This window comes from Peromyscus eremicus, chromosome 10 (genome assembly GCF_949786415.1).
Source record: "Peromyscus eremicus chromosome 10, PerEre_H2_v1, whole genome shotgun sequence".
Lineage (NCBI taxonomy): Eukaryota > Metazoa > Chordata > Mammalia > Rodentia > Cricetidae > Peromyscus > Peromyscus eremicus.
The window spans coordinates 21499046-21526483 of NC_081426.1; the positions used below are offsets into that span (position 1 = coordinate 21499046).

At 48.6% G+C, this 27438-nt stretch overlaps 1 protein-coding gene across 1 annotated transcript in view; it reads left to right on the forward strand.

Moving 5' to 3' along the window:
- The window catches only part of Tns3 (tensin 3), a 146335-nt gene that overhangs the window by 41177 nt on the left and 77720 nt on the right, over positions 1 to 27438 (forward strand). The window contains exons 6-13 of the mRNA XM_059275458.1: positions 2156 to 2220; positions 5109 to 5192; positions 10023 to 10135; positions 10844 to 10904; positions 11682 to 11757; positions 22579 to 22708; positions 22936 to 23001; positions 23873 to 23977. Of these exons, the coding sequence (XP_059131441.1) occupies positions 2156 to 2220; positions 5109 to 5192; positions 10023 to 10135; positions 10844 to 10904; positions 11682 to 11757; positions 22579 to 22708; positions 22936 to 23001; positions 23873 to 23977 (700 nt within the window). The remainder of the gene's footprint in view (positions 1 to 2155; positions 2221 to 5108; positions 5193 to 10022; positions 10136 to 10843; positions 10905 to 11681; positions 11758 to 22578; positions 22709 to 22935; positions 23002 to 23872; positions 23978 to 27438) is intronic.

Genomic DNA, 27438 nt, shown 5'->3' on the forward strand with positions numbered 1-27438 from the left:
CTATAAATTCCCCTCTTAATGCTGCTTTTGTTATATCCAATAAATTTTAGTATATCTTTCCCATTTTATTTGTCTCAATATGTTTATTTATTTTATGTGTTATGGATATTTTGCCCAAATGTATATCTGTGCACCACATGTGTGCCTGGTGCCAGGGGAGACCAGAGAAGGGTATCTGATCCCCTGGAACTGATTTTATAGATGATTATAAACCAACATGTAGCTGCTGGGAATTGAACCCTGGTCTTCTGGAAGAGCAGCCAGTGCTCAATCACTGAGCCATGTCTCTAGCCCATGTCTCCATATATTTTTAAACATTCCTTTTAACTCCTTGTTTGACTGAGTTGCTGTTCAGTAACATGTTGTTTAACTTCTACATATTTGAGAATTTTGTAAGTCCACCTACTCCTCCCTCCCCGCCATTCTGATTTATACTTTCATACCACGGTGGTCAGAAAGGATATTTGATAAGATTTCAGGCCTGACTCTCTTGGGACTTGCTGTGTAGCTTCATGCATGAACTATCCTTGAGGCTGTTCCTTGTGACCTTGAAGCACGTTCTGCTGCTGCTGGTGGGATGTTCTGTCCATGTGTGTAATAGGTTCATGTAGTCCGAAAGGTAGTTTGGGTCTGAATTCCTTAGTTATTTCTTGTCTAGATGATCTGTCTGCTAATGAAATGAGCTGTCAAGGTCCCCACTATTGCTTCCTCCCACCCCCCACCTCACCTCTCCTTTACACCCATGGCTAGTGCCACAAAATGATGGATAGTACCCGCAGTAAAGGCCGTCATGTGTGCGTCTGCTTTTGACTGAGCTCGTGTTTCCTTCTAAGTGATTTCTGTTGTTAAAACAAATGCCATTTAATGCAAGAAATCCATTCGTAGCATTAGTAGCTTTACAGTTAACAATGCCAAGAACCAGGATCTCACTGCCAAGAACTTGCCAAGTATCTGCATTGGTATCTCCCAGCATGCCCAGCTTCGCATGATAGTTGATTTATGAAAACTTTGAGTTTGTTCATTTACTTGTTTTTTAAGAATAGAGCTGGGGGCTGGGGATGTAGCTCAGCTGTAAAGTGCCTCCTTGTGTGCACAAGGTCTGATCTTAAAAAAAAAAAAAAGAAGAAGAAGAAGAAGAAAAGAATAGAGTTGGGGAGCTACAAATTAATGACCTGCCCTTTGGGTTTTATGTGACTTGAGATCAGGGTTTGGCAAACGTTTCTCAAGAGGTAGGTAGCGTTTTAGGCTCTGCATGCCATGTGGTCCTGCCTAGTTCTTCAAGCCTGCTCCTGTAGGGTGGGTGGGGGCTGCTGACGCAGAATAGCCAGGTTCCAGGCAGATGATGAGGGCATTCAAGTTTCATGTGATTTTTCACATGTCTCACAAACAGTTTTGATTTTTCTTTTCTTACCTCTGCAACGCTTAAAAATATGTGATAATAAAATTTAGCTCATAGATAGTAGGAAGAGAGTTGGTGGACAAAACAGAACTGGTTTTTTGGGTTGCCATTTGCAGACCCCTGTCATAATAGTGTGTCCTGAAGCTTCAGTTCAGTCTGTGGCTCTGAGTGGGGCTGCTTTGCTATGGAGCTTCTTCCTCTGCTGTTGGTGACGTTGCCTGTGAATGTGGTTATGACGAGTAAGATTTCCATAGCACCTGCCTGGGATGTGGATTCCCTGTGTATAAGGGCTCCCCCCTATTGTGTAAATTATGATGTTGGGCACCGGTGTGGGATACTACCAGCTCACCGTATTCAGAAGCCCCTTAGAGCTATGCACACACACAGCCCTGTCACTGTCAGCCCCTGGGCAGGCGTTCATTCCTGTTTCACCTGGGTAATTAAGTCATGCTAATTGCTGCAGTTCCTGGCACCGGTTCATCTAACCTAATTGGGAGGTGGTGAATGACTGGCTGCCGCCATGTGGATATGCCCTCTGGGGATGTCTACAGACACCCAGCGAGCACCTGCTCTTGTGATGGGCCCTGTGTGAGGATTCCCCCGCTAAGGAGGCCCTGCTGTGTTCGGTGCCAGGCTCTCTAGTATTGGGGAGGCTTGTTCCATCATTCTGCTCGTGATTGAACCCGCTCCTGTCTCATGATGTCTCTGTGTGGGATTCTATAGAAAGAGCATTGATTCCTCTGTGGTTTCCTGCAGGGTGGTAAAGGACGCATCGGACTGGTCATATCATCCTACATGCACTTCACCAATGTCTCAGCCAGGTAGGATGGAGACGGGGGCTCTTTTCCACGGGGTGTTGGAAGTTGGGTTTGCATATGTGGGCGGTGGTCTTCTTGGGAACCAGCCTCATCTTACCTCTGTCCCTTAGTCCCAGAGTGTTCTGTGCCTGAACTCAGGTTCCGGCAAGGCTGGAAAAGACATGTTCCTATTTGGCTTGTTCTGTGTGATGGATGCCACTGGGGCACTAGGAATGTGTTAAAACTAATTGAGTCCAGTCATTCTCTAATGAAAAATGACAGGCTGATGTCACCATGGATCACTTCACAACCTGTACATCGTGATATTGACAACTATAATTTTTAAAAACATGTTCTGGGAAGTCCACTGTATGTTTTCCTCTAAGATAATAGGACGTTGGTCTTAGCGCAGCTATTGAGGCACTGGACAGTCAGGATGTTTCCTGTCTTCTGAGGCACAGGTCTCCACTAAGTCTAAAACTTCAGTTTAGAAAAGTTCATTGTTGGGTAGGAGTGTGGCTTAACTTAATTCACTTGCCTAGTGGGTGCGAGACCTCAGATTCCTCCCCAGCACTGCACACGGAAAGAAAATACCATTCCTGGTGGCTTGTGCATTTATTTGCACACTCCTGGCTGTCTCAATAGCTGCGTTGTATGCCCAGGCCATTCCATCCTGAGGAAATAGATGCCTTCTCATCATCCCGCTTCTGAACCTTCTCCTCTGCAGTGTGAAGGAGTGAAATTGGACTTTAGGAATGTTTTCTCTGGAAACACGTTGAGAGGCTGGCGCTTGCCAAGGAGGAAACCCTACCCCAGGGTGAAAAGCAGAACCCTGTGGGTTTGAATAAGCATCATGTGTGTGCCAGACACATCCAGATTCCCGGTCGCATTGGCCCCTCAGTTATGTGAAAGGAATTTGGTCAGAGACCACACTTTGCCCAGTTGTTTCTTAATACAGACCACCCGAGTGAGTACTATTTAGAGAAGTTTCCCCAACTGTAGAGACCACTGCATCTGGGGAACCAGCCTTGCTTCCCCTTAGCAAACCCCCAGAGCTGTACAACTCTCTTCTCCCCGTGTCGAGGGACATCACACGCAAATGTCAGGAAGCATGCATGAGTCCCTCTGGGCCTCGGCATCCTGTCCTTATCTGAACCACGGGAACTGTAGTTGAATCTCCTCGTGCTGTGGCCATTCTGCATTGCATGCCTCTACCTGTAGAGTGCTTCGCATAGCATCACACTGGGGTCCAAGCAGCCACTGATGCTGCCGGTCAGCAGGGGTCACGCGTGAGTATTAAGTGTTTTCCAGTTAAGTGGGTGGCCGTCACTGCGCTTTTTATCTCTTGCTCTTCTAAGTTAATCCTACCTCCTGAGCATCTGCCCTGATAACAGCTCCAGCGGCGGGGAGGCTCTGCCGTCCTGGGATATGGTTATTACATATTTAAGCATTTACTGTGTTTTCCTACCCAGGTTGCTTTGCCTTTTCTTTAGAACCCAGGTTGTTCCCAGAGCTGCTGTTCTTACACGTGTGCCTGATCCCCCTCACCCCTTAGGGTCTATGCTAGACGCCACTGGGGACACATCTGATTTAAGTTTTTTATAAGCCACAAGGAACACAAAACAGAGACTGCAAGTCACACAGAGAGAGCCTTCTTGTTCCCAGCACCCTGAAGAGTTCAGAAGATGAAGGAAGTTAAAGCTAAGCATTCTGGGACTTCTAAATACCAACACTAGCTAGGGTGTTTTCTCGAAGTTTAATCGAATGAATGGATTCCAGAAAAGAGAATGCTTAAAAGTCAAAAGACGGGATTTGAAACTATGTCTTTCAGCTTGAAAGATACATCCATTTGCTATTTGATGTGTTCTGGGCTCAGATGGACCCTTCCATCTGTGACAACCTCACTGGCCAAGCTCTGTGTTGTGTTGAAACAAATACACGCAGTGAGTTAAGCGTTCACTCACACTGAACTTGATTTAGAGTATTTTCCTTCGTCCTCCTTATCTCTGCGTGTGTTTTGAGAATGTCATGTTCAGTATTCCTTAATATGTCATTTTCTGGAGGGTACATACACATTTTCCGTGGAAAACTCATATGCCTGTCTGATTTTGTTTTGTTTTTTGAGACAAGGTCTTAACTACGCAGCCCTGGCTGACCTGGAACTTACTATGTGGACCAGGCTGGGCTTGAACTCATAGACATCTGCCTGCCTCTGCCTTCTGAGTGCTAGGACTAAAGGCATGTGCCACCATGCCTGGCTGCCTATCTGATTTTTAAGGATGCCTTTGATTTAAATAAGTCTTATTTCATGGCTTAAGTTGGGTCAGTAACCCTAGAACCCCCACAGTGAAGTTTCCAGAAGGTTCTGTGAATCCTAGTGTGAACATTGAGGGTGGGGTTGAAGGTCCGTTAGGCTGTTGCAAAGTAGATTCACTTTCTGTGGAGTTACTTTAGAACGACCCAACAAAGCTGACGCCTCCACACACCTTCCTAGCCATCAACCTTGCCCTGTCCTCAGCCTCCAAGGCTTTCTGTGAAGCTCCTTACCAAGTCTCATGTATTATTCTTCTAAGACGTCACAGTGTAGCCACGACACTACGTGCACAGGCTAAGCTTGTTCCTTGCGTCCCCAGGGTCCCGAGGCTGCGGCCTTCAGCCAGTTCCTCTCCTGTGATCCAGTGGAACATCTGAGTATCACACCCTTAGATAAGGAAGTTCTGACAGGAGTTTGGTGTGGCTCCTGCTTTGAGCTGAGTGCACTCCTGCACAAAAATCTTGGGCTGGGCTGTGTGTGGGCAGGTGTCACTGATAGACATGGGATGTGCATTCTGGCCATTTGTCCTTGAGGGGCTTCGATACCACTGACCTAACATACTTAATCATTCTCCCCACCCCCACCTCTGCTTCCCCAGTGCTGACCAGGCCCTGGACAGGTTTGCAATGAAGAAGTTTTATGATGACAAGGTCTCAGCTTTAATGGAGCCCTCCCAGAAGAGGTATGTATCTGTCTGGGGGCCAGAGGTCCTCTGACCTCTTTTCTGCATTGCCTTTGGGTCCTGCCTGAGAACGTGAGGGAGGGGTTGCTGCTTCCCAGGGCAAGGATGTGAGTCATCCTGTATGTCTAGTGAAAACCGTGTGTCTGTTGAAGCCTGTGGGCTACTATGGTGCACCTCCAGAGAGGAAGACTTGGGGCCACCTCTCATTTCAGCTCTGAGGACCATCATCTCCTTCAAAGCGTGAGCTTTGATTTCCATGATCATGTTGACCTCGCTTCTGTCTGCTAGAACAGGGATCAGTAAACTTGATGGAGAAGTTGTTAAGTAGATGTTTCTAGTTGTGTGGTTTTGCACTCACCAGTGTTCCAACACAAACCAGCCATATCTCGTATGGAAATGAGTAACTGTGATTATGTTCTAATAAAACTTTATTGACACAAATGGGGGTTTCGGATCATCAGAGGCTGACTTCTACTCTACAGTATCAACTCCTTGACGCCAGAGAGAATCTCTCTTGGATGTTTCCTGCCAGCCTGTCCTAGCTGCAACATGTAGTAGCCCCTGGAACTATTGACATGCAGCTGTCAGGGAGCAGGATGATCTCTTTTAAGGCACTCACGTAGCTTCACTGCAGTTCTCTCTTAAGCTAAACACCAGAATTTGTCCAAGAATTGCAAAAGCAGCTGCAGAATGGCTCCCATTTTGGAGTCAGGATTTAGCTGTAGCCTTAAACCTTTGTATGTGCGTTTTGATCCTTCACATCTGCTTTCTCTCGTGTAACCGCAGACTGGGCCAGCAGACATAGTGACTCTAGTGGTCTGGGTCAGCTCAGACAGTTCTAGGTTTGGAAGAATGTGGGGATACCTTGTGGGACCCTGGGTTGGAGCCCGGCTATGTCCTGTTTTGAGCAACAGGCCCCACAGGGAAGCTGCTTTTGCAAACTTCACCAGTATTCAGATGGTTCTACTTAAACAGCCCCTGTCTCACCGGGTGGTGGTGGCACACGCCTTTAATCCCAGCACTTGGGAGGCAGAGCCAGGCGGATCTCTGTGAGTTCGAGGTCAGCCTGGGCTACAGAGCGAGATCCAGGAAAGGCACCAAAACTACACAGAGAAACCCTGTCTCGAAAAAACAAAAAAACAAACAACAACAACAACAACAAAAATAGCCCCCGTTTCTGTTTTGAACCCAGGAAGTATTATTTTTTCCACTGAGCGGTTTCCAAAGTGGCCAAATTCCTAAGATTTGCGACGAAGGTGAGGTGCAAACAAGATGCAGCTCCCACAGATGCCTGGACCCAGCAGGCAGGCGTGGCTGCCGGGATTGTCTACTTAGAGAATCAGTAGCGTCTAATGATGTTGGAGTGTGGAGTAGAAGCAGGGAAGACATCTCATTTAAAAATGCTCACAGCTTTCACATGTCCTTCTTGGCTTATATTTTATAGTGAGAGCAAGGTTCAGCGTTGCATTCCAAGCTCCTGCTCTGCTCTGGAGATTAGGGCTGCCTACTTCTGTCTCTTTTCTTACCGCCTTCCCTGGTGCCTCTACTAGAAGACACTAACCAAGTCATTACTGAGTGCTCCAGCAACTGAATACATGTTTCAGTAAAGCTCAGGAAACATTGGAGACCGGAAGAATGTGTGTGACTGTTCTCATAGGGCTGTGCATCTCACTGGTGTCTGAATGCCTGTGGACAGGGGCTGCTGTTCTGCAGGTTATGTTAGGACCAAAGCCAAGAAATTATACCAAAGTCAAGATCATAATTAGCTCTCTTTAGGTCGAGGGAGAAACTTAGGATTTGTGGCTGAGAAACTCAACCTTCTAAGCAACCATAGACAAAGAAGGAATTGCCCAGAACCTCCTGGGCGGGATCTAGACCCCATCTATAATCTGCAGATACCCAAGGTCTTTGCATAAAATGGCCTGGTATTTGTGTAGAGCTGATGTGTATCCTTCTGTGTGTTTTCAGGATTTTTTATTAGTGTCTAAAATAATGGATTCTGTTAGAACATTTGATAAGTGTATATTGTGCCTTATGCTCATATCCATACCCCCATTATGCTATTCTGTTCCTCCTCCTCCCACTGGTCCCCTTCCTTCCCCCAAACAGTGTGTGTGTGTGTGTGTGTGTGTGTGTGTGTGTGTGTGTGTAACACATGCATAAAATCTAGATTCACATATGAAAGAAGATGTAGTATTTGTCTTTCTGACATATTAAACTGTAAACCACCTAGGTTCCATATAACACTGAAGACAGTGTAAACACTGGGTACCCAGCTGTTCCGCTATATTGGCTGTACTGTATGGGGAGTCATTAGAGGAAAATAACCTGCTTGTCTCCAGTAAAGATGCAGGCTCTTTTCTTCCAGGATGTTTGAGCTGAGGTTGGTTGAATCTGTGGATGTAGAACTTGTAGACAGACACTGAGGCTTACTGGTGATGCCCATTGGCTGGGTCCACTGTGAGCTGAGCACCCCCTAGTGGACATCTGGGAAGATGATGTTCCTTAAGAACAAATTTCAGTGAGGAAAGACTGAGACCTGGGGTGGAGGTGGAGGTCTGCCCTCCCTTCCTGAGTGACCACGTGCACATGGGTGGCTGTCTGTCTGTCTCAGCTTCCTCGTGAGCAAGCTTATGCAGATGCAGATTTTTGTTGCTGTCACCTGTTGCTGCTCAATGGAAAAAAAGCAGCTCCTTTTCTTTTTTTGGTTTATTTAGTTTTTTTTTTTTTTTTTTTAAGGCAGGGTCTTATGTAACTCAGGACAGCCTTATACTTATGATCATCTTGCCTCTATTACCCCAGTGCTGGGATCACAGGCATGTAACCATGCATAGAAAAACAAACAAACAAACTGAACCCCAAACCACTTTTTATGTTGCCTGACACCTGGACAGCAGTCTCGGCCCGCCAGCTGACATCATGGAAGCTACCCATCTGTAATACTGATAGGAGCTGGTGACCTCTGGGCAGGGAGAAGTGTCAGTTCTCTCAACAGTTTGTCCCACAGAGAGTAGGAGTCCCAAATCTTCACGTTTCAAGCTACATACACAACATTCATCGTGTGTGATATGAGCAGGCACCCTGTCCACCCTAGTGCCTGGGTTGGGGTGTGCATCAGAGCAGGAAGTGACTGTAACCAACACAGAGCCCTTATACCTCCAAGTCTCTGTGTGTCAAGATCCCTCTCATCTGAGGGGTCACTGAAGAGCCACCCACGCCAGGCCAGGTCTAGATTGTCATCGAGTCCCCTCACAGGAAAGAGAAACCAGGAACACATAGTTCCTAGTGTTGGGGATTACCCAGTACTGGGAAGAGGGAAGCACTGTCTTAAACAGGGTCTTAGGTATTCCATCCTGAGCCTGTGTGTAACTCCATTCCCTTTGCTCAAGGCCAAAGAGCCAAGGCAACTGATGAGCTCTGCCATGTACGGGGCACAAGTAATGGGGTCACAAGATGGTTCTCCCTTCTGTACCTGCACACAGCAGTTCAGGAAACTTTACAGTCAGAGTAAGCTCATGGAGCAGTGTGGAGGCCAGATACCTTGGGAGTTTGTGGGGACCTCAGGCTTCTCTGACTTGTGAGGTTTTGCCCTCATCCTAACAAGAAGAGCAGTCTGCTACTGGAACAATGGGACTCGGACACCCCCATCTGTCACTGTGAATTTTCCCTACAGTGAAGGGAGTTCTTGTGAATTATACTAAAGCTTTCCAAAAGGACTGACCATAAGTTGTTTTCTGTTTGGTTTATTTTATCTCCAAACTCAGCTGTTGACAAGGGGCTGGGTCTACATTCCAGCGAGCATTCAAATTGTTTTCTTATTGTAAGGTGGAGCCCATGACTGTGTTCATCCAGGGGCTTGGAGCTATGAGGACCCCGTGTCCCTGTATTGGTGACAGTCACTTCCTGCTTCCTGCTTGGTGCACGGCCCATTAGTTTGATGGCATGTTTTGGGATCTTTCCTTGTTTGGATTTTTCCCTCTTGTAGCGAGTGCAGTGCTATAGTGAAGAAAGGCAAGAAAACAGACAGATTCCAAGAGAGGGGTTGTGGGTTCTGGTGAAGATTGTTTGGTTATAGTGGAAGTGCTGTCAGTGGCCTTAGGGTATTGGCTGCTTCTGGGCTCCCATAGCAGCAGGATACAGGTCTGCAGGGCAGAGGGAAGGAAGGTGGAGGCCAGGGGAGCATCTGAGTGTGACAAGGATGCAGCTCACACTCTGGGCATGGCTGTCATGTTGTGTCTTATGAGTACCCTTCGATCACGTTTAGTGTAGGACCTTCTTTCTTGGCTGCCATGTGTGCAGAAGAGTGTGAACAGTCAGCTTGGAGGCCTGAGGTCAGCGCTTGGAATTCACACTGCAAAATCCCATCTTCAAAGTATATAGGTGGCCTTGGGTGGATCTGTGCTCAGCTGAGACAAGAGGGCTCAGGAGATGTGTGTCGGGAGAGCAGAGTTTAGGGGCCTTTGAGAGCAGCTGCTCCTCATGGCTTATGTGGGAGCCCTGGGAAGAATGAGCTGCTGGACCCGTGCAATAGGATTCTGTCTCAGGTGCTGGCCTTGATAGTGAAGGGCTGGGGAACAGGTGAGGAGACCTTCTAGATGTGGGTGTCCATGTGGAAGAGATGCTTATACATAAGTGACAGTGTCAGCAGTTCCCAGAGCTGTGGGTAGTGAACCCTCCATCCCTAAACATGGGATAGTAACTACTGCCTGTGGACAGTGGGACAAGGTGTCCCCAAGGCCTCCCGACACAGTTCCCATTCCCCACTGCCTGCTCCCGAGCCTCAGCAGCTGGAAGTCAGCTGTGTGGAGTCTTAGCCACTGTCCCCTGCAGGTATGTGCAGTTTCTCAGCGGGCTGCTGTCTGGGGCGATGAAGATGAACGCTTCACCCTTGTTCCTGCACTTCATCATCCTGCATGGTGTCCCCAGTTTTGACACTGGAGGAGGTGAGTCTTCCCATCCCAGACTAGAGCCCTAAATTAGCAGCCGTTTCCTCCTGTGGCATCAAGATTCTGTTCCTGTGCTTCCTGAGGGCTGTACACAGCTCCAGTGTTGTGAGCAGAGCTCCAGCTTTGTAAGGTGGGACCAAGCCGTCCATCACAGGAGGGGCAGGCAGTTGTGAAGGGATGCTAAGTAGCCCTGTGACCCAGGTACAGGAACTCTTTGTTTTGTTAGGCCAGGGACTTTCTGAGTCAGCAGCTCTGTGGTTCAGCTGTGTGCTTCTCCTCAAGGTTTCTAAAAAGGAGAGAAGTCGGCATGGTAGACCATCCTGTAACTCAGGGTCCTTCCTTTTTCCTCTGTGACATATTCCCATGGACCCTGTCTCTTTCATGTAGATGCTTATAGCATAGACCCTGCCCCCATCCCATGCAGGTACTCACAGGACCTGTGTCTGGGGGCAGGACCTGTCTCCTGTTCCCTGGTTGCATCCAAGTAGGTGCTCCCACATCAGTTGACAGTATCCCTGGCTGTTGGTCCCCCCGGTCATTAAGAGTAAGGTGAACTTACTGAGCTGCAGGTTGCTTTTAAGCTCCCATGACCCTCTGGTTAAAGTAGTCCTCTGGCCGGAGGTCCAGCCATGTTACTTTGTCGGTGGGACATCTGTGCACGAGTTAAATGATCCTGTCTTTCCTTGGCATGTGCCTCTCTTTCAGCGTGCCGGCCTTTTCTGAAGCTCTACCAAGCCATGCAGCCTGTGTACACGTCTGGGATCTAGTAAGTGCCTGGCTTGTGCTGGGTGTTGAATGGTGGCTTGGGGCATGGTTGTGAAATGGGTTGTCTCTCCCACAAGAAGAAGTGGACCCAGTAGGCCAGAAATGCCGAAAGCCCAAAGGAGGTGTCCAAGTTTCTGCTGTGAGAGGTTCTTCCTCCCTGAATCTCTAGTTGGCTCCATTAAGGGGCTGGGCAGTGGAACCTCCAGGGGAGAGGAGAGAGGGGAGAGGGGAACCATTACTGTTTGGAAGTGGATATACTGAAAAGTGCTAGAACAAATCCCTTGGGGTTTTTGTTTCTCTTTTGTGTTTTAGATATGTGTCCTCAGAACCTGTATGGCTTCCTTAGTTTAGTTTGCAATGTGTGTAGATAGTACTTTGTTTACGTTAAGACAAAATGAGAAAGGCAGAAAATGTGTGGCACTTAGAAAGACCCATTATTCCCTTTTTGGGCTCAAACTGCCCCCCTCCCCCACGCCATGACACTGTGGAAGTTGTATCCTCATGTTGTCACAGAAGCAGGGTCTGTCCCCAGCTTGGCCCTCCTCCTGGCTGAGGCCTCCCTGAGCATGACTTTTCCAGTCTGGGCCTATGATGATGCTAGAATAACTCCCCCCAACTCAGAGCTCTCTCGAACCTCTTGACTCATTTCCGTAAGGTAAAGCCTCCAAACTTGGGATCTGGGCTGTTTGTGCAAATTCTAGCCATTTTCTCAGCTTGTACTCCCGTGGTCATGAAATTGCGGGACTGTATAATGATCTGCTTTCTTGTTCCTCTGAAGCAACGTTGGCCCTGAAAACCCCAGCAGGATCCGCATTGCCATAGAGCCAGCCCAGCTGCTGAAGGGCGACATCATGGTGAGTACCCATGTGCTGTAGCCATTGTCCTCAGCCACCCAGGATAGTGACCCTGAAGGAAAATAGATTTTTGCCTTAGGAAAAAAAAATATCACCCAGTTTATGACCTCCTTCTCAAAGAAAAGAAAGTACTAACCAATGGGAGAAGAGAAAGAGCCATCACCCTAAGGGCTTTAATTTGTGAGTAAAAATGTTTTAGTAATGGTGACAGATCTTTGTCCTTGACCATCTTTTATAACAGAGCTGCTGGGCTATGCAGTGATCCCACTCAGTGGTCCCACAGCCCTTTTGAGCATCCCACTCCCTGACCTGTGTGATCCCAGGCCTCCCAGAGTATAACATCAAGAGCCAAAGTGCACCATATAACTTGTATTGTTACAGCGTGACTAATGATCAAAACAGTGATTTCTCCAGATAATTTTGTTCTTGGAGGAGATTAAACATTACTTTTTCACCTCCTGTCTGTCTTGAATACAGAAGAACCTCTACGTGTAAAGGAATTTCAGGAAAGGTTTTGTCTGAAAGCCTGCAAGGCATATGTACAGCTTCTAACATGTGTAGAGTCATTTAGATATGATCTTTTCTTGGTCTTGGCAGACCTACTTTGTTGAGATGGATGGTGGGTGATTTAGGAGTTTGTGTTGCATTTTATTATGAACAGCTCACCGGGAGTGGGCACCTCCCTGTTTTCAAGGACAGATATACTGACACTCATACCTCTCTCTGAGCCCTGGGAATGGTGGAAAAACTGAGGTGTGGAGGATGACTGGAGGCTGGGGTGCAGCTCCTCACTCCCTGGAAAAGCAATGCTAAACCTCCCTCTGCGCTTTGTGTTGGTGAGCTGGGAGCTTCTGATTCTTCTGCAACCAGAGAGTGAAGGTGCAGAAGCTGGGTCCTGGGAAGTGCTTCCTCGCCCCTCCAGCTGCCTTCCTCCTTCTTGTCACCTCCTTTGTCTTCTCTCCTTCCCTCCCTCTTTTTTTCTCTTCTCCTCTTTATCTCGCTTCTTTCCTCTCTTCTTGTCATCAAATTTTTAATTTTTACTCAGTTGTCTTTTTTTTTCCTTGCATTTGGGTTTTTGTTGTTGTTGTTGTTGTTGGTTTGTTGGTTGGTTAGTTGGTTGGTTAATTGGTTGGTTGGTTTCCAGTCTTAGCACTGGACACAGGAAGGACAGAAGTACAGAGTGATTTTTTTTTGTCCTGGAGGTGCCTCTGGACGACATAGGCTCCATTGTAGAAGAGAACCCGGAGATGCTGCATAGGCCAGGGGAGCCTGTGACATACCTGTGAGTCATTGAGGTGCTAGGCTGGAAGAGCATGGCTCCAGAAGGTCATGGCAGCTTTTCCCCATGCTTCCTGGTAGTGCCGTCCTTTACATGTCTGCCTTTGGGAGGAAGCTCATCATGCTGGAAAGGGATACCTGACCCTTTTCTTTGGGGGGCTGTGGCCTCTGCCTAGTGAGGACCATGCTTAAGTTTTGTGAGCATGAAAGGAACAACCTTCCAGGACAGTGCCTGACAGGTGGGCATGGGGGTGACAGGATGGGAGACAGACAACGTCATGTCATCCTGATGCATTTCAAGCCTTTGTCACTATCAGAGCGGTGGTCACTCAACCTTAATTGTCCATCCCCTCTGCCCTCTAGAGGAGCCCTGCGTAAGCACCGTACCCTACACTATGTGTTCCATAGTGGGCAACACAGGCAGAACACATTCCCCAGTAAACATTCTATGCACTGTGGCCAGTGGAAAGTGGCTCTGGGCAAGAGATGTGGGGTGGTTTAGAGGGTCTCTGGGTGGGAGGTAACACTTGGTCACTGAGGTGATTCGGAGAAAAATCGGGTGGCACAGGGAAGGAATGGAGCTCGGCATGGGTGAGGGAGATGTTTACTGGTGGGCATGCCTGGACTTGGCCTGTTCTGGCCCTGTGTGTCCCTGTGGAGCTGGCTCCTGCTCCAGCTCAAGAAAGTGCTCCTGAGGACTGCTGCCATTTACCAATTGGCTAGGTAAATGATGATGTGGATGGACATCTAGGGGCCACCTGGAGGCAGTTCTTACCACATGTTGATGACATGCTGTTGAGTTATGTTTATAAGCAGACTGTTTGAGGCCATTCACCTCAGGGGCTGTACTGCTCTGGTCCTTTGCAGGAAGTTTGAATTGGTGGTATTAAACCTTCATAAAAGTTTAATTTCCAACTTGCACTTCCAAGTCCAGTTGATGCCATTTGGGGATGCTCTTAGGTGTTATTTGGGGTGATGGTGGTCAGGCCTGTGGTAAGGGAGGCATTGAGTCAGGGTGGGGATCAGTGCCACGATACCATGTAGGACATTTCCACACTGTGTGGCCCCCCCCCCCCCAGCTCATAGGACTTGTGAGGTTCTGCGTACAAGTTTCCGTAGTCACTGAAATGGAGAGATCAAGGCAGGGACAGCAGCAGCCTCAGTGAGCACAAGGTACCTTGGAGAGCAGTGCTGGCCTCAGAACTAGAAGCAACCTAGTGTGAGACGTTTCTAGAAGCAGAAAGTGGGTAGCAGTGGGTGTTGGGATGCTCCCAGGAGCCAGGGGGCTTATCCTGGATGTTCCACTGACCATAGAGCACTGCCAGGCATGGAGGCCAGGAGCTGACCCTTTGGAGAGCTGTGGTGAGAGAACTGCTGGGACTGAGAGACCAGGGCATGGCAGGGAGGGAGGGCTTTTTGAAGTATGTTGCCGTTGAGTTTAAGTATGAGGCTTGTGCTGAGTTTGTATCCAGAACAGAAGGTCTGTTCTGATTGGCAGTGTTGTGGGCACAGGCCCCGCCTCTTCTTGCTAGTTCCCTGGCTAGCCTCACTTGTTCAGACTACTGCCGTAGAATACTGTTGCACTGGGGTGCTTACATGGGTGAGTGTTTACATGGATTCTCACAGATGCTTACACAGTGCTTACATGGGTGCTCACGGGTACTTACACAGGAGCTTACAGGCAACAGAACCTTCTTTCTCATGATTCTGCAGGATGGAGGTCCAATGTCCAGGGCTGGCAGGTTCTATATCTAGTGGGGATCTGGTTTCTTGTTTATATGGGCACTGTGTCCCTATGTACTCACTACAGGAAAGGGTCTGGAATCTCAGAGGGAGTTAGTGGCATTCACAGGGCCTTGGCCTCCTGACCGCATCCTGTCCCAGAGCTCCCACATTCTCATACTGCCCCATGGGGTTTAGGGGATACAAAGTTAGCCCACAGCACAGGTTGGCATCTCCCCGCTTGCCCTGGCTGCTGCCTGCCAGGCATCCGGCCTCTCAGGAGCTTCTCTGTGCTTTCTTGCTAGGATCTTCTGCTCATCTCTGACTAGGCCCTGGACCTCCTGGTCTTCTTTCTGTGTAATCCAGGCTTAGAGAAGGGTGATTTGTGCACAGACCATTCAGTGGTGGCATCCACTCTACCCATGATAGCCGTGGAACTCATGGGCCTGTTACGGCCCTTTGGAGCAGAGCCTTCTCCAGACTAGCTCTAGCCTTTGAACTAGTAGTCCAGTTTTCTCCCTCCTGCCCCAGGCTGGTTCTCTCCTTGCCCTTAGTAGTGCTGCTCCAGGCAAGCTGCAGGTAACTCTCTGTAAGAAGTGAGGATGGCTAATCCATGGGTGTAGGGCGTGGCGTGACAGCGGGACAGTGTCCTAGGTGTGCCCTGGTGGAGAAGAAGCCAGCCATGCTGGAGAATTGGGGAGCATAATGTCTGGAAGTGAACTTCATGCTGCAGGACAGCGCCTTGTGGATGACTCACTTCCATTAAAGTGCTGACACACAGGAGGTTCTAGAGCTTTCCACAAGAGATACTTGCTTTTGATAAGACGATTTCCTTCCTGCACCCCTTTTCATTCCTCCCATGGAATATTTTTAGGATTGCGTTATGACTTGATCTATGCTTCCTGTGTTTATAATTCTTTTTTTTTTTTTTTTGTGTGTGTGTGTGTGTGTGTGTGTGTGTGTGTACTCGGCACTTACTTTCTGCAGTGTTATCAGATAGGGAGAGGGAGACATGGCATCTGGCGAGAGTATTTTTCCATCACAGAGTGTAATTTTTCCCTGTGCAGTTCATAGCAGTGACTGCTAAGAGGTCAACTCACTGTCAGAAATCTAAAAGCACTTTTAGCCTGTGGTATTCTGCCAAAACTGCCATGATGAAGGGACACTCACCCACTAGGCGACTTACACAAGGATTTCTTTTCTCTTGGTTTTGGAGGTGGAAGTCCAAGGTCAGGGTATTAGCAGGGTTGGTTGGTCTTTCCTGATGTGTGTCATAGGTAGGTGATCTTATCAGTGTCATTTCCACATGACTGTCCTTCCCTGAGTCTTAACCATTTCTTACAAGGACACTAGTTGCAGTTCATCCAAACCAATCCCGACAGTTTTGGTTAAATGCCCTTCATAAAAATGTCATTCTGAGGTCTTGAGGCTTTTGATTTGTAAATATGATAGGACATCATTTCACTCACAAGTGAGCATATACCTTAGTATAGTATGATTGACAGTGGGCTCCAGTGCATATGAATAACAGTAGTCTCCAGTGCTCCAGTGTGTGGTATGATTGACAGTGGGCTCCAGTGCTCCAGTGTGTATGAATAACAGTAGTCTCCAGTGCTCCAGTGTGTGGTATGACTGACAGTGGGCTCCAGTGCTCCAGTGTGTGGTATGATTGACAGTGGGCTCCAGTGCTCCAGTGTGTGGTATGATTGACAGTAGTCTCCAGTGCTCCATTGTGTGGTATGATTGACAGTGGTCTCCAGTGCTCCAGTGTGTGGTATGATTGGCAGTAGTCTCCAGTGCTCCAGTGTGTGGTGTGAGTGACAGTGGTCTCCAGTGCTCCAGTGTGTGGTATGATTGACAGTAGTCTCCATTGCTCCAGTGTGTGGTGTGAGTGACAGTGGTCTCCAGTGCTCCAGTGTGTGGTATGATTGACAGTAGTCTCCAGTGCTCCAGTGTGTGGTGTGAGTGACAGTGGTCTCCAGTGCTCCAGTGTGTGGTATGATTGACAGTAGTCTCCAGTGCTCCAGTGTGTGGTATGAGTGACAGTAGGCTCCAGTGCTCCAGTGCTCTTGGTGACACCTTCTCTGGGGTTTATCACTAGCTTTCACTGGTAAACAAGTTCCTGGAGCCTTTGGCCCCAACTGAGTGGTATAAGAGATTTGTAGCGACATGCTCAGGGCCTACTACCAGAGCTTAGACTCCAAGTGCTGGATTAGCCGAGTGGGCAGACAGATAACTAACTCAGGCTAGTGTGTGTACAGAATGAGCTGAGGTCCAGTCAGAGTGGAAGAGACCCTTTCCCTGTCAGATGTGAGTGACTACGGCATACCTAGTGGGCTGTGCTCAGCCCAGATGGTGTAAGATCGGGTGTCCCAGTCACCTCTCAGACTGGAGTCTGGGCAGCCTGCCTTGCTCCATAGCTCAAAACCCCCTGCTGCTGGTCCCACCTGAGGAGTTCGGGAAGGAAGAGATGCTGCAGCACGTTCTGCTGGCCATACTCCCGGGGGAGTGAGCCATGCCGTTACCATCATCAATCCTGTGTTCTGAGGTCTGGCAGTTCAGGACTCACCCACATTCCTCCCTGGCAGCCTTGCCCATCTCTAAATGAACCACACAGACATTCAGAGCATGAGGCAGCCCTGTGGTTCTCCCTTGGGCGCTGGCCTTTATTTCTGCCCATTCCTGCCGGATGTGTCCTGCTGTGGGAGGAGTGTACAAGCCCACAGGCTGCAGGTGGGGAGATGTGTGAAGCTCAGGTGTGCGGGCTGTTTCGTGGCTCCTAAGGGGTGTGGCAGCCACCACGACGTGGAAAGGCCTGCCAGGGGCACAAAATGTGTGTCTAGAGCCGTCCTTGTGTTGTATTGATGAAGTGCTGCTTCCCTGATGGTCCTTCATCTTATTTCATCTAGAGACACCTTGTCCTCTTAAGTCAGTCAGCATCCTCCTTCGTTTCAGTGCGTGTTTACCTGTGTGCAGTTACAGTTGCCTGTTTTTTTCCTGCATCGAGACAGGTTGGCAAAGATTAGCAAGGATGGTCCCCAAGAAAGAATGGCCAGAATCAGCTATAAGTGATTGGGAAACTCTTCTTGGGAAACAGAATCCTCTATTAGCTTTTGACTCGTGACCAGCAGATGGCGCTGTCACTGGAGACAGCGAAGCTGACATTGATGTATCTGCTTTGGGCCATCCCTCTGACCTTTCTCCGTGGCACAACCCACCCAACTGTCTTTACAAAGCGTGCCTTTCACGAAAGGTCAGATTCTGTGACCCTGCCACAAAGTACGCTGTGGTCAGGTGCAAGAAGGCCCTTCCTTGGGGAGGCTTGCCTGTAGCTTATGTAACCTGCTCAGGAATTCACACTGCTCCAGGCCCGCCAGGAACCTGGCAGGGAGCCTGGGACTTGAGCCAGCTTGCCCCCTCCCCGGCTCGGCACTTGGTCCGGGGCTTGTAAACATCTTTCCATCTGGCATGCTCCATCTTGCTGCCCTGCCTGGGCGAACCACAGCCACTTGTACTTTGTCTTTATGGTTGCTGGCTCCGTGACCAGTGACTGGGCTTGTGAACACAGGTAAAGCCTCCTCAAGAAGTTGCACAAATAGCACCGTTGTTTGTTGTTTCTTACAGTGGGCACGTGCGTACGTATGATGAGGGAGAGTGGAACTGTCCCTCCTCAGCTGCCCCAGCAGAGGCCCCGGGGATGGATCGCTGTCGTATGTCCGACTGCGTTATTTTGCCATTTTCTTTTTTCCCCTGGTTAATGCTGTGGACCTAGAGCTGGGTCAGATCTTCATCCGTGCTGTCGTTCAGCACCACGGTCTCAGCTGTGTCGTTGTTGCAGCCAGTGTCTGCTCACATTTCATTGCTTTTTGTTCACGACTTTGACAGTGTTGTGAGCACCTGAAACCACACGTGTGTGAGCATCTGGCATCACATCATGGCAGCTGTCTTTGACCTTTAGCCTAGAGAGTCCCACCAAGCCGAGCTGGACCAAAGTCGGACTTCTGTTTCTCTTGGGGGATGCTCTAGTCCTCTGATTGTTTTGCTTAGAGGATGTTAGAGGACTTTGGGGTCTCACTTGGCAGTGCTTGGCACATGGGGAGGAGGGTGGAAACTGTCTTTCAGAGCTGACTTGTCTAGTTCAGGCATTGTTCCTCCTCAGCCTTCTATATGCTGAGATTACAGGCATGTGCTACATGCACATTTGACTTAGGTACTCGACTTTAGCTTGGAGGACTCAGCTTTTCACCTAGTCCCGGACTCCATCATCCTGGCGTCCAGTTGCAGGTGCAAATGTATCTTCATGCAACTGTAAGGAAGCAAAATCAGGTCAAGGGTTCCAGACTGTTTACTCATACAACAAGGGAAAAACCCACACAGACCTTCCCATGGCCGTCACCACTAACAGTTGGTTTGAGCACCAAGAACCCCTCTGCAGAAACTTATCCTAATTAAGTTAATTATTAAATAGTATCACATACCTGCTTATTTATCAACGTGTATGTGTGATTAGCCCTAAGACTTGCCTGGATACGAACACCTGAAGATGTTCACGTTCCGTATAAAACAGCTAAGTGTTTGCATACAGCCCATGTACATTTGCCACATACTTAGAACAATCTCTAGAATGTTCACCACACCTGCTAATGCAGTGGAAGTACCATGTAAACAGTCCTCTATATTGTTTAGGGAATGGCTATGAGGAAAAAGCCTGTGTGTGTGTGTGTTCTGAGGTTGATTGAGTATGCAGGTATGCAGTAGTCTGCAGTATAGATGGGATAGTGTGCATATAATCATGGAGCTGTCACAGAGAGGTAGATTTGCATGCTGTCCTAATACTTAGTAGCTGTATACTCTGCCGTCCATCTTACAGCTAGAGAGTGAAAGGCCCTGAGAGGTTGAACATCCCTGAGGAGTTTAGTACAGATGTTCTTATGCACCCAAGGTAGAATCCGTGACAGCTGATGATGGTCTGTCCTCCTCATTCAATATGGTGCTTACCACAAAACTGTGACCACCACATTGAACTGTTTCAAATGAAAATCTGAAGGGGAAGACTGGAGTAGTCTAGAAATATTCTGTGGAGACTCAAGTTAAAGCTTGAGGACCAAAGCGGGGTCTCAGGCCTCTTAGTAATCTTTATAAAATGCTTTCTGTCCTAAAGAGCTGCCTCTGGGACCCCATGTCAAGCACAATGTTGTCCTTTCTACTCAGCATGCAGAACACAGTTCTGATCTTTGACCGCAGATGCTATAAAGACTAATACTGACATTGGGTGGACCTTCTTGTGGGTGCCAGAGGTCACCAGATCAGAGTCTTGGTTAATGGGAGGCCTCTTTTCAAAGTCTGACCTGTTGTGTTGGTGGGGTCTGTGTGGAGTCCTGAGAGAGGGGAAGTCCTGAGATTTCTCCAGATGTTCATGAGTTGATGAGATGGGGCAATGCTGTTGCTCCCACTGGCCCATGTAAATTCAGTGAGAAGCAGGAAGCGTGTATGTGATGGAGGCGTCTGAATTCCTACAGGAGAGGTCACGGGAATGCAGCACAGCATTGTTGAGTGACAGATGGCTCTTGTCGACAGTCCCAGGAGTATTTGAGACCTTGTGATGTGACAAATAAGAATTTGCATGCAGTAGACACATTAAGCCCCAGGTGCTTGAGAGCCGCCCAACCTGTGGATACCTATCGCTTTCCTCCCACGCCTGGCTTGGACAGAGTTGGGATGCCTGGGTTATGAGTCAAAGTGTTTGTGTGTAGCTGAGTGATAGCCAGAGTAGAAGGTATGCTCAGGACACCTAGCCCCAGAAACGGTCTGGGGAAGAGGGAAGGTCTAGGGAGGTGGCCACAGGATAAGAATAGTAGTGACTTGGGTGAGTGGAAGGGAACAGAACCCACTGAGAACAGAAACAACTATGGCTGCATTGTATCACCCTGTGGCTGGGACTGGGATCTCCCGATGCCCCTGTATTCACCAGCTAGGTCCACAGGCCGCTTCTTCCTAGCAGTCCTCACTCACTCTCATGCATATGCTTGATTGGGCCCAGCCAGATCTATGTCCCCTGCTTGCCCGGACTTCCTGAGAGTTGTTCTTCAAATTTTTCTTCTCTTAACTATGTATACAGTTAGAGAGCAAGACTGCCTTGAAAGGGCCTTTGCTTTTCCTTTCCCACCCCCACCCTGACCCTGGTTACTTCTCATCTTCCAAGGCAGCCAGTGGAGAGTAGGACAGGGTGAGAGGGCACAGGACCTTATTGGAGAGCAATGTGGAATCACCCCTGGCTAGGAGGGTTGAAGCATTTGAAGGGTAAGTCAGTGTGAGACACGAGGGCTCAGAAGAACACTCTGGAAGAATGTCTTTGATTCCAAGGACAAATCTTGGGTTTGAGTCCTGCTGAAGAGTTAAGAACTCTGTAAGAGGGAGTAGAAGACTTGGGGCCAGCACGCCAGTGTTTATTGGGAAGCAAGCAGGGCTCTTGATTCCATTCCTGATTCTCCATAGATAGCTGCAAATTTGCTATGTCAAGACCACTGGAGATTGGGGCCCTTGTCTGCAGCCCAGCAGAGGTGGGGCTGGGAGGAACCCGTGCGTGTTTGTCAACAAGGAGCATCCCTTGTAGGCTTATTTATACCTTTTTGTTGCTTTATCAGACTGTTTCCTGGTAGATAGCACAATGTAAACAAGTTCTGGGTCTGCCCAGGGGTTGTGGTTCCCAGCCTTCCTGCCTAGGCTTCTTGGCCTTCTGCTTTCTGGAGTTTCTGGGATGGTTTCCATGGTAGGAGGATGACTGAGCTGTCAGCTGCACATTCTCTTGCCTGGGTGATGGATGCTGACGATTGGTACCCTGCTTTCCATTGACATCTGTGAGGTGTGGTGTTTTTAAGCCATCCTTCACCACAAAGAGTCTCTGACAGAAGGTAGCTGCACCACATAAGCAAGCTGCCTACCACAGTCTCCGATGGCATGGTATGCCACCCTGGGCACTGTGTGGTCTCAAAGGTGAGTCCAGCTCAGTCTGCCTGGGACCCATGGAGACCCTGGCAGGGCACTGCTGGCTTGTGGCTCTTCCTTTGCTACCTGAGTGAGGTCCTTCACCGCACACCTCTTCCTCACCATGGCCTGATGCTGGGAGGCCTTTGGTAGAAAGATGGGACAGGGCACACCAGGCACACACTCTGGTCACGGTCTATGTAGAGTGTCTGCACCCTGATGGTCAACATAGCCTGAGGTAGGATGCCATAGCCTTTGTTTGAGTCACAGATGTGATTCTAGTACTTCCTTTAAAATGCTACCTCCAGGGCCCTTGGGCACCTGGCAAAAGAAACAGAACCAATGCTTGTCTGTCTGTCTGGGTCTCTGTCTGTGACTCCCTTTCCCCCCATTTCCCAAGCCCCCACTTTGCCCCCCATGTTCTAGCCTATACTCAACAAGATGACAGCAATAACCTGCGTTTCCATGGTGTGAGAACCAAAGACACATTCAGTGGAAACATGGAGATTTTAGATGAAAGGGAAATATCCTCACAGTCAGCTGCTAAAATCTAGATGAGAGACCACGGAAGTCTTCTAACACAGCTCCCTGTCTGAAGGGTGTGGCCCATCCTGGGACAAACAGCTGTGGTTTTTGGGGATTTTCCTTCTGTTGAGATAACATGGGGACCATACGGGGATGGTCAGTGATGTGCTGACTATCTGTCCCCCGGCATCTTCAGATAGGCATTTCCAATGTGAGCTCCTGGCCACAGCTGTCCCGGGCCACACCATCCACACTTCTGTGCTGAGCTCTGCCCCTCAGCCATTGCTTGTTTCTCGTCCCCTCTTGAACCAGGTCAAGTGCTATCACAAGAAGTTCCGCTCGGCCACCCGTGACGTCATTTTCCGCCTGCAGTTCCACACCGGAGCTGTGCAGGGCTACGGACTGCTGTTTGGGAAAGAGGAGCTGGACAGTGCCTGCAAAGGTGAGTGGATGAAGCCCTCTGGCAGAAGCATTGTCCTTCTGGGTCTTCTTCCCACTCGCTGGCAGAGGTCCTGCCAACATAAGCAAGACTGAGTTGGTCTGTGGATGAACAACTCAGAGAAACCAGGGAGAGGTGGACACTCTGTGCCCGAGGGTGCTCTGTGGAAGCTTTGGGAATGGCCTTGCGCAGACTGGGGTGTACACAGTGTCATGTGGTTCATTTTTCAGATGACCGTTTTCCTGACTACGGCAAGATTGAATTGGTCTTCTCGGCCACACCCGAGAAGATTCAAGGTAGGTCACCGGCAGGGCAGTGGGCAGCCAGACCCTAACTCAGGCTGGAGACAGCTTTGAGGACCCTGAGCTTGTATTAACACCTCCCATCTTGGCACATACTTGGATTTTTTTATTATATATGGTGGTGCTGCTTGGGGCCTTGTGTGTTCTAGGCCCTACTACTAAGCTTGGTCTTGAATGATTTTTTTTTTAATAGCATATTGGATAATAAGCAGGAGGTACTCAAAAAACAAACAAACAAAAAACAAAAACAAAAAAAGCAGGAAGTGGCTCTGGGACATTAGCACTCACTTGGGAAAGACCAAAAGGTAGTATGACTTGCCCATGGTGACTCCCGAGGGAGCCCTTGCAGGCTAGGGTACCTGAGGGTTCACCGTACATCTATGAAGTTGTACCAGATGTTTGCTTCTTCTTTCAGAAGAAGTGTTTGAAAAAAGGATTGCTAGTACAGTACACCGAATGTCTATGTGTTTCAGAAAATAGATTTAATAAGAAATAATTTTCTTTACTACTCTGGTGAAATGTTGCTATCTGTCACCAGGCCTCCTGCGTATGACCATTTCAATTTTAACTTTTTTTTCCCTTGTTATTATTTGGGGACAGAAATCACTTTGTAATCTAGGCTGACCTCCTGATCATCCCACATTAGCCTCCCCAGTTCTGAGATTGATTATAGGGGTGTGTTTGCAGGCACATGATAGCTTTAACTCCCTTTCTAATTGCTTAGGAAATTATCACTCTTTTACTAGGCTCATTGTTATAGACTTAGGCAGGAACCATTAAATACAAGGCTCGCATGTTAAAATTTCCCGTGATGTTTTGAGACCCTGGGCTTCGCTGAGATTAACGCACATGTCATGCCCCACAGGATCGGAGCATCTGTACAGTGACCAGGGAGTGATGGTGGACTACAACACAGCGGACCCACTGATTCGGTGGGACTCCTACGAGAACATGAGTGCCGATGGAGAAGGTGAGTGCCGTTGCTTGTAGCAGGGAGGTGCAGGGCTGAGACAGCATGTTCATGGCTACATCAGCAAAGCCCTGTGGTTGCTTACAAGGTGACTGTTACCCTGCACCCCATAGTCCAGAAGCTGCACATGTCAGTTTTGAAGGCATTTACAAGGATCAGACTTGGTGAATTTGGATCAGGGCCCTTTTTGAAGCGGTAGTATGTGGAGGACTGGTTGGAAGCCTCCTGACTGAAGCTGGGAGTTGTAGCTGGAGTTTTCTCCAATCCCACCTAGGCCTGCAGCCACTCAGACCCAAGTAAACACACAGAGACTGATATTTATAAACTGTATGGCCATGGCAGGCTTCTTGCTATCTAATTCTTATATCTTAAATTAACCCGTTTTTATTAATCTATAAGTTGCCATGTGGCTTGTGGCTTACCGGTACTTTTACATCTCACTTCTCATGGTGGCGGCAGCGGCTGGCAGGGTCTCCTGACTCAGCCTTCCTCCTCCCAGAATTCTCTTCCCTGCTTATCCCGCCTATACTATACTTCCTGCCTGGCTACTGGCCAATCAGCATTTTATTCAGCAATCAATCAGAGTAACACATTCACAGCATACAGAAAGACATGCCCAGCAGGGAGTGGGTACTGCTGGGGCCTGGGGCTTTCTGTCCTTTCCTTACAATATGTGCTGGGGAATGCCACATACCGGGCCAGGGAGGCCTCTGCTTGCTGTGTAGCCTGAGTCATGGACCTTCTGGCACTGTTCAGGTTTGCTTGTTATCCAGGTTGTAGATAGACACCCAAATTACTCAGCACATTCTCTGTTCACCCACAGAGTGTACACTGTGACTACCAGGTGACCCACAAAGCAGATAAAGAATAAAGGGACAATCATGTCCAGGGGCTACTGAGAGAAGCCATTTGGGTTGATTTCTGAGAAGTGGGCATCCAAGTTTCTTTGGTCTTTCATGTTTTTTGTTGTTAACTTTAAAAATAATACATTTTATTTATTGTGTGTTACAGGGAGGTGATGAGCATGCCACATTTTGTGTGTGTGTGTGTGTGTGTGTGTGTCTGTGTGTGTACGCGTGCACGCATGTGTATATGGGATCAAACTCTGGTTATCAGTCTTGGTGGCACTAATCAAAGCCTTAGTACTGGGCCTAGGAGGGTGCCAGGGATGTTGACCAGGCAAACCATTGGTTAGATTAGAACCAGAGAGCCATGCAATGAAGTAGCCATTAAGTAGGTATGCGGAGGGGCCACCGAAGACCAGTTGAGCCATCTCACTGGCCTAGTCATTTATATTTTTAAACTACTGACTGAGAATCAGACCTGCTGGGAGAAAGAAAATTGTAGTACTTTTTGTCAAGTAAGTGACATCCTGGTGTAAGGCACCAGACACCAGTATCTGGAATTACCCACACCAGCATCACCTCCTCGTCAGTCACTGCATTTCCAAACTTGAGAAGATGGGCATCTGTGGCCCATGCTAGAGACACCAATTTTATGTCCCCCCTGCCTGTACTGGGGAAGTCACATGGCTTTCTGTGCTGTGGAGTTTGAAATTTCAACAGAGGGAGTTCCTGGGATTTCAAATCCATCTGGACCTGAAGTGGTGCCGGAGGTGAAGTGTGAATGCTTTGGGCATTGAAACACAGGTGAAATCTGGATGTGAGCAGGCAGGTGTAGACAAGGCAAACCTTTCTAAGTTTCTTCACAGCGTGAATCATTCGGAAGGCTGCTCCTTCAGGTGCCGGCATAGAAAAACGATCATAGCTGAACACGTTCGGAAACCTTTGGAATTGTTAAGAGTTCCCTGTTAGGTTTATTCCTACAGGATTATCGGTCTTGACCCCGAGATGTATGTCCTAGTGATGTCTGAGAGTGTGCAGCACAGCTCTTTGCCATCAGTCATGCTTCTGCTGCCTTCCCCTGGAGAAGAGTGATGGGGTGGCTCCCTCATGAGTGAGTGAGTGGCTCAAGGCAGGAAGAGGAAGGGACACTTTGGAGAATGGGATGGAATACCATGAAAGTGCTGGGCCTGGGAGGGAGTGGGGATGGTGACCAGACACACCATTGGCTAGATGAGAGCCAGGCGCCATGTAATGAAGTAGACGGCTATGCGTAGGGGCCACCAAAGACCAGGGACATGTGGTCAAGAACTCTTGCTGGAGTTGTAGAGCTGGCATTCTTTATATGATGGAAGTCAGGTTACTTACATACAGATGGACTACTCTGAGAGTCGGTATCCAAAGGCTCAGGTCAAAGGATGAAAGAGTGATTGGGGCTGGTGACATCAGAGCTTGCAGCCCATGATCACCTCGTTTGTACTGCTTTTGGCTCATGGCAATCATCAGATCATTAGAAGAAGGATGTGGCAGAGCTCCTGACCCACCATCTAGGAGGCAAAGGAAGAGGAAAGGGCAGGGGAGACGAGAAGATACAGCCTTTAAAGACAAGCCTCCAGAGATTGCTTCCTCCACCTGGCCCCTCTTTCTGTGCTGTTACAACCAGAGGTAATAGTTAGACCCAAAGAAAGCTGCTCCGCGTGTACTCATGGCTGCTGGAAGTATCTCGCTACTGTTTCAGTCTGTTCAGATGTGGCAGCAGAAGGTCACAGCTTTGTGTCTTCTGCAGTTGTGGGGGCTGGAGATGCAAGATCGGCATGCCCGCGAGGTGGTGTTCCCGCTAGGTCTGGTTGTAGAATGCTGCGCTCTGCTGTGCCTTCATGGCAGGAAGATGGTAAGAGAGCTCCCTGGAGTCTCTTTGTAAGAGCACCAGTCCTATCACAAGGGCTCCCCTTCGAGGCTTATTCACCTGCTAATACCATCTCATTGGATGATGGGATTCAAAAGAAGGGGTTTTGGAGGCCCACAGACAAACTATAATAGATATTTGATGTGCTTGTTGAGTGAATCATCAGAGAAACTACTTAATCTTTAGTAATTTATTCTGACAGTTCCCCTTGGGGTGATTTTTCTCTCAGTGTCTCCCAAGGCGGACAGTGTGATCAGGGGGCAGATCTTGTAGTGTAGATTGTGTGGTTTGAAGTTCTGGGGCTTTGCAGGTGGATGGTCTGGCTGGTAGGAAGGGAATAAAGTTCTCTGAGTTACTTGGTTCTGTGCCTGAGTCGACAAGGAGCTGGTCTAAGTGTGTACACCCAGTTGGTGGTTGGCCACATTGTTTTTGAGCAGCACCTGGCTACAGTTAGCTCTGGCTGTTAAAGGATGCCACATGCCCTATAGAAATTACCCTGCCTCACCTCTTGTAGATTCTCTTGGTACAGGGCTCCACTGGAAATAAGGCTCTAAGACCTTGGCCCTCTGTTATCAGTGGACTCTGTCAATGCAAAAGTTAAGTTTAGAAAATTGGGTCGGGGCGGGGGAGGGGGCAGAAGGAGGAGAAAGGAACAGTGGGGTTTTTATTTTTCTCTTGGAAATCAATTTATGTTTAGATGCTTGTACTGTTTC